The sequence below is a fragment of the Manihot esculenta genome, chromosome 13 (genome assembly GCF_001659605.2).
Source record: "Manihot esculenta cultivar AM560-2 chromosome 13, M.esculenta_v8, whole genome shotgun sequence".
Taxonomy (NCBI): Eukaryota; Viridiplantae; Streptophyta; class Magnoliopsida; order Malpighiales; family Euphorbiaceae; genus Manihot; species Manihot esculenta.
The window spans coordinates 27,684,499-27,691,955 of NC_035173.2; the positions used below are offsets into that span (position 1 = coordinate 27,684,499).

The window sequence follows — 7,457 nt, forward strand, 5'->3', positions numbered from 1 at the left end:
ATAACTCATCATGAATGAAGGATTCACTCTTTTGAGACGTAGAACGATCCAAAAAATTGATTTGAACTCGTCAAACTCTCTGTGTTTCTTCTTCTTTTCTTTTTCTTCTCTTTTTTTATTTTTTTATTTTCTGTTACATCGCCACCAAAAATTAAAGTTTAAGCATCTAGTAACAACACCCATCTTCTTTAGTTTTGTTCATTTCTTGCTGATTCCAATGACCCTTTATTATACAAGCAAACTCCAGAAGTTTAAATGAATATGCATAAAGTAGCTGTATGTGCTGCTTCTCCTTGGTTATGGAGCTGTAGAAGCAATGAGTTGGCGACAACAAGCTTAAAGCCATCAATGCTCCTGTCAAAGACAAGCCATATATCGTAGGGGTATATCCCATGTGATGGTGAAGTAAGACTGCAAGTCTGCAACTATCCAGTGAATGATAAATTTACTTGCCTGAAAGTCAAGAAAGCTTCAATGCTGGGGTTTGAGATTTTGGAATTTTCGGTGCTCTAGGGAAGTCAAGGCTCCTTCTACAACCCAGCATGAACGAATCTCAAAAGTTTGAGGCTCTGGAATTTTTAAGATTGAGATAGAATAAGGAGAGTGTAGAGTTAATTTTATAATTAAAAAATTTTATAAATGCTTAAATTTAGATGGTTATTCTTCAATATTAATGGAATTAAATTATAGAGATATTTTAATCTAATTTATAAAACATAAAAATATTTTAATTAATTAGGTAAAATTATAAGAATATAATAGTAATTATCACCACAAAAAAACAGGCTATCAGCGACGGATTTAGCAACGGAAATTACTTCCGTCGGAAAAGAAAATTTTAGCGACGGATCAGCGACGAATACTAAATGTGTATATTTTTGACGGATTAGCGACGGATTTTTAAAATTTTAGCGACGGAATTTATTCCGTCGCTAATCCGTCAGAAAATATGAAAAATATAAAAAAAAAACCTAATCCATCTCTTTCATCCCCCCTTTAATTTCAGCCGTCCTCTCTCCTCTCCTCTCCTCTCCTCTCCTCTCCTCTCCTTGACGCCCCACCCTTGTCCGCGCCGCAATCACCGTCGCCGCTGCCGTCGCTGCTAATCCCGCTAGTGTCGCCACTATTGGACGCTCCTCTCGCCACCACAACCGTTGCCGCTCCAGCTGCCGCTCCAACTGCCGCTCCAGCTGCCGCTTGCCACTGCCTATCAGGTGAGTGTCTAGTTTGAGTTTTAGTTTCTTTTTTATTATATCATTAGAATTTTGAGTTGTGCTTTCTAAATATGTTATGATATAATGAAAATATAATTCATTTAGTTATAAATTTAGATTAATCAAAATATATCTTTAGTTTTACTAATTATATTTTAAAAAATTATTGAAATTGGTCAAGATTTGAGCTAGCTGAACTCAAAAGAAACAATGATATGGCAATAAAGGTTCCATGGAAATTTTATATGATAATTAATTGCCTTCATTTCTTTCAATTTTTTTTTTAAAAAAAATAATAAAGGAATTAAAGGTGAGCTACTGCTGTGCACAACAGCACCTGATGTGCAGCATGCTGTGCAGCAGTTGGTGCTGCTGCACACAGCAGCAGTTGGTGCTGCTGCACATAGCAGCACCTGCTGCTGCTGATGCTACTGTGTGCAGTAGCACCTGCTGCGCTGTGCAGCAGTAGTTGCTGCTGCACACAGCAGCAAGTCCTGCTGCACACAGCAGCATCAGCAGCAGCAGGTGCTGCTGCACACAACAGCATTTGCTGCTGTTGTGCAGCAGCACTTGCTGCTGCACAGCAGCACATGTTGCTGCTGTGTGCAGCAGCAGTTGCTCCTGTGTGCAGCAGCAGTTGCTGCTGCACAGCAGCAAATGCTGCTGCACCTTTCTTTTGTAATTTTTTTGTAATTTTTTTAATTATTGTGCAGCAGCAGATACACCTTTATTTTGTAATTTTTTTAATTATTGTAAACATTTATATGAAAAATTATTCAGTTTTTTTATAACTCATTTTTATAACTTTTGATATGTATAGTTCGGCTCTATTTTGATATGTATTGTTAAATTGATTAGTGTGTTTGATTTGTTAAATTAGTATATAATTAGAGTTGAATTTGTTTATATTTCAGAATATATTTATCATGTCGGTAGATCGTAGTTGGATGTATGAGCGACTAGATCAAAATGGCTTCCTTAATTCTGAATTTGAGATTGGAGTAGAGACATTTCTAAATTTTGCCTATTCACAAGTACAGTTTATATGCCAAGATAAAATTCGTTGTCCATGTTCTAAGTGTCAGAATAGAAAATTTCAAAATAGGCAATATGTTACTTATCATCTTTGCAAAAATGGATTTGTTGGAGGGTATACTAAGTGGATTGCGCATGGTGAATCTATCACTCATGAAATAAATTCTGAACAACTTGAGGAACAGTCTACTGATTATCTTGCTACAACCAACAATGTCAATGATTATAGAAGCATGGTCATAGAAGCAATGGATATAAATTGTGGTACATTTGGAGTTGGTAATTCTGAAATGGACAATCAAACCATGGAACAGAATTTAGAAGTTTCAAAATTCTATGAATTGTTACATGATGCGGATGTGCCGTTATGGGAAGGCTGCAATAATCATACCAAGTTATCTGCTGTATCTCAATTATTGAACTTAATGTCAGAATTTCACATCAGTCATAGTTGTTTTGATAAGTTTATGGGAACAGTAAAAAGTATGCTACCAGAAGGAAACCTCTTACCGGATAATTTTTATAATACGAAGAAGATGATGTCCACTCTAGGCCTTGGTTATACAAAAATCGATGTTTGTGTAAACAATTGTATGTTGTACTTTCAAGAAAACATCGACAGAACATCATGTACAATATGTGGTCACCCTCGATATAAACCAATACAATCATTTGTGGGGCGACGGAAAAAGAGACCATTTAAAGTGTTGCGATATCTGCCTTTAATTCCCAGACTCCAAAGACTTTTTATGTCATCCAAAACTGCTCAGCATATGGTTTGGCATGCTTCTAACTAACATGTAGATGGTAGTATGGTGCATCCTGTTGATAGTGAGGCATGGAAACATTTTGATCGCACCCACTCTTGGTTTGCATCTGATCCAAGAAATGTTCGGCTTGGATTATGTACTGATGGATTCAACCCTTTTGGACAACGGTCTAAGCCGTATTCTTGTTGGCCCGTAATTGTTGTAGTTTACAATTTACCTCCATGGATGGCAAAGAAAAAACCTTACATGTTTCTGAATATGGTAATTCCAGGTCCTAAAAGCCCTGGAAAAAGCTTGGATTTTTTTTGAGGCCTTTGATTGATGAGTTGAAAATATTGTGGCATGAAGGAGTTTGGACTCATGATGCTAATTCTAACCAAAACTTTCAAATGAAAGCAGCACTGTTATGGACAATAAGTGATTTTCCTGCATATGGTATGTTATCTGGATGGAGCACACATGGTAGAATGCCATGTCCATATTGTATGGAAAATAGTAAGGCCTTTGTACTTCAGCACAGTGGGAAGCCATCTTTTTTTGATTGTCATCGTCAATTCCTTCCTATTAACCATCCATATCGAAGACAGAAAGATAAATTTAAAAAAGGTTTCATAGAAAAAACTCCTCCTCCTCCTCGTATGACAGGTGATGTTATACAACATCGAGTTAATTTGTTGAGTGATGTTGTGTTTGGAACAACTACTGGCAAGCAAACTATACCGGGGTTTGGAGTACAGCATAACTGGGTAAAAAAGAGTATATTTTGGGAGCTTCCATATTGGCAATCAAATTTACTTCGACATAATTTGGATGTTATGCATATAGAAAAGAATGTGTTTGATAATATATTCTACACAGTTATGGATGTGAATGGAAAATCAAAGGACAATATCAAGGCACGACAAGATTTAAAAGTCTATTGCAATCGTCCTGAGTTAGAATTGTTGTATAATAATTGTAAAGTATACAAACCTAAAGCCACTTATTCTTTGAATAAAGAACAGAAACGGTCAATTTGTCAGTGGCTTAAGGATTTGAGGTTACCTGACGGCTATGCTTCGAACATTGCTCAGTCTGTTAGTGTGAATGATTGTAAATTTTATGGATTAAAAAGTCATGATTGCCACATATTGATGCAAAGACTGATACCAATTGCATTTCGTGACATATTGCCTAAAGCGGTTTGGGATGCTTTGACTGAGTTGAGTCATTTTTTTAGAGACATAACTGCAACCACACTCACAGAAGAAAATATGAATATCTTAGAGAAAAATATTGTTGAGAGCATTTGCAAGTTGGAGAAGATATTCCCACCTGGTTTCTTTGACTCAATGGAGCATTTACCTATTCACTTGGCATACGAGGCAAAAGTAGGTGGACCTGTGCAATATCGTTGGATGTATCCCTTTGAACGGTAAATACAACACTAAATCTTTACATATGGTGTATTGTAAATAAATGTCAAATAAATCAACTAACAGTCTAATTATTCTTTTACTAGATACCTCTTTGACTTGAAGAAAAAAGTCAAAAAGATAATCCAACTGCAGAGATAGTATCATCTAGAGGTAGAGGACATAGCCAGCAGCTCTCTATGAATGAAACAGATAATCCAACTGCAGATTGTACTTCTCTATCAGATGATTCAACAAATTCATAGATTAGTTTTTAGTTTTATGAACATTGTTAAGTATTATTGATTTATTTTAAATTTTATGACGATTGTTAAGTATTATGAACATTACTTATAATTATTATGAATGATATTTGATTTATATTTAATATGATTCTTACTTATAAATTATTTGATTATACAGGGAATATCTAAATAAAAACAGGGAATTATTTTTTGTGATTGAATTTTAACATATTAGCGACGGATTAGCGACGGATTTGTGAGAAAATTTTTTTAAAATGTGTTAATATTTCCGACGGAAAATTTCCGTCGCTAATTATTTCCGACGAATTAGCAACAGAATGTTCATCGGATGAATTAGAATTTCCGACGGATTTAGCGACAAACGTTTTTCGTCGCTAAATTTTTCCGACTGAATTTTCCGTCGGAAAACCGTTATAAATTTTTCCAACGGAGTTTAAATCCGTCGCTAATATTTCCGACGGAATTGTAATCCGTCGGAAAAAATTAGCGACATGACTTTAAGCGACGGACTTGAGTTCGTCGCAAATCCATTGCTGAAAGTTTCAGCGACGGATTTTTTTCTTTCAGCGACGGAAATATCCGTCACTGATACCCTGTTTTTTTGTAGTGTATTTTAATATATGTTGCTGCTGTGTGCAGCAGGACTTGCTGCTGCACAGCAGCACATGTTGCTGCTGCGCTGCAACTGCTGCTGTGTGCAGCAGCAAGTGCTGCTGCACAGCAGCACCAACTCCTGCTGCACAGCAGCACCAACTGCTGCTGTGTGCAGCAGCAAGTGCTGCTGCACAGCAGCACCAACTCCTGCTGCACAGCAGCACCAATTGCTGCTGTGTGCAGCAGCACCAACTGCTGCACAGCATGCTGCACATCAGGTGCTGCTGTGCACAGCAGTAGCTCACCTTCAATTCCTTTATTATTATTATTTTTTTAAAAAAATTGAAAGAAATGAAGGCAATTAATTATCATATAAAATTTCCATGGAACCTTTATTGCCATATCATTGTTTTTTTGAGTTCAGCTAGCTCAAATCTTGACCAATTTCAATAATTTTTTTAAAATATAATTAGTAAAACTAAATATATATTTTGATTAATCTAAATTTATAACTAAATGAATTATATTTTCATTATATCATAACATATTTAAAAAGCACAACTCAAAATTCTAATGATATAATAAAAAAGAAACTAAAACTCAAACTAGACACTCACCTGATAGGCAGTGGCGAGCGGCAGCTGGAGCGGCAGCGGCAGCGGCAACTGGAGCGGCAACTGTTGTGGTGGCGAGAGGAGCGTCCAGTAGTGGCGACACTAGCGGGATTAGCAGCGACGGCAGCGGCGACGGTGATTGCGGCACGGACAAGGGTGGGGCGTCAAGGAGAGGAGAGGAGAGAGGACGGCTGAAATTAAAGGGGGGATGAAAGAGATGGATTATGTTTTTTTTTTATATTTTTCATATTTTCTGACGGATTAGCGACGGAATAAATTCCGTCGCTAAAATTTTAAAAATCCGTCGCTAATCCATCAGAAATATACACATTTAGTATTCGTCGCTCATCCGTCGCTAATTCCGTCGCTAAAATTTTCTTTTCCGACGGAAGTAATTTCCGTCGCTAAATCCGTCGCTGATAGCCTGTTTTTTTGTGGTGTTAATTTAGAATATACGGTTCAATTTTAAATTTTAATATTTTATAATATTATGCCATTTATAAATAACAGCAATTTTTTAATTTATATTAATATAAAATTTACACTATAAAATATTATTTTAACATAAAATTAAATTACAAATTTTTAAATAAATTAAATAATTGAATAACAAGCGCTTAGATACGTTTTTTATCCCTTCATTAAAGTATTACCAGCAACGTCATTGATTAATGGGTTAGATTTTTATTGTGGGGCTGTTGTTCATTTTGTCAGTATGTGTTGGTTCAGTTCATCCATTTATCCTTTTTTCTTTTTTCTTTTTACTAATAAAATTTATTTAGCTTATCAAAAATCGATCTTCAAACTTATTTTCACATAGATTTTCTTGCACTTGCGTATGGGATCATGTCTCAAACACCTTTCACGAAATTTATTTTATTTTTCACTATATATGAAATAGGAATTTAACAAGTGTGTCACATGCTTTGGCATTAAATTACAATCTTCTTCTTAGCTACTGAATCACCATCGCGAGAAACATTTTGTTTAGTTAAGAAATCAACAGTTGAATTACCCTAGTGTGGCTTATGCATAAATTCATATGAGGCAGACGATCTAAACAATTTGTAATAATATTTATGATCTATCACTTAATGTATATAATTTTTAGACTTTCCATTATCATTTCTTATTTGTAAGGATCGAAATCTGAACTTTACAGAGAGAAAAATGCTAAACCACAAATTCAACACTTGTTAATTTATTTTTTATATAAATAATTAATTTTATTTAAAAAAATTATAGTTCATAAACAAATAAAAATAAATTAAGAGGATAATTAATGCCATGGACATCAACAGGACAATGCACGGCTTTTCCTAACGAGTATGTAATTGCATGTATGGGCTGGTCGTAGAAGTTGAAACCTTTGGCAGAAGAACGCAATCCTGACCTTACTTCACATAGAAATGGTCGAAGGATGGTCCTGGAGTATGTAGTGTAAATTTGGTAGAAGAAAATAAAAAAAATAAAATAAAATAAAAAATATGTATATATATGTATGATAAGGTGTAAATTTTGCTTATTTAGTACACATTTTTCTTATAGAATTGGAGTTGATTATACTGAA

General features: G+C 35.1%; 1 protein-coding gene and 1 non-coding gene across 2 annotated transcripts; both read right to left on the reverse strand.

The window, feature by feature from the left end:
* Positions 1-1,002: 1,002 nt before the first annotated feature.
* On the reverse strand, positions 1,003-1,806 carry LOC122721515. Its single transcript, XM_043949368.1, has 2 exons — positions 1,552-1,806; positions 1,003-1,203 (listed from the first exon to the last, which is right to left on the reverse strand). Exons 1-2 carry the CDS (start codon positions 1,804-1,806, stop codon positions 1,003-1,005), a joined length of 456 nt encoding a protein of 151 aa, XP_043805303.1.
* A 3,536-nt stretch (positions 1,807-5,342) lies between these two features.
* On the reverse strand, positions 5,343-5,517 carry LOC122721645. Its single transcript, XR_006348349.1, has one exon. It is a non-coding gene; the product is annotated as a small nucleolar RNA SNORA76 (small nucleolar RNA).
* Between the last annotated feature and the right edge of the window lie 1,940 nt (positions 5,518-7,457).

Bases quoted from the DNA above. Each gene is read 5' to 3' on its own strand.
- LOC122721515 (XM_043949368.1), bottom strand. From the start codon at position 1,806: ATGTGCTGCTGTGCAGCAGCAAGTGCTGCTGCACAACAGCAGCAAATG. The intron at 1,204-1,551 runs GTGCTGTTGTGC...CCTGATAGGCAG, and splicing joins CACAGCATGCTGCACATCAG to TGGCAAGCGGCAGCTGGAGC.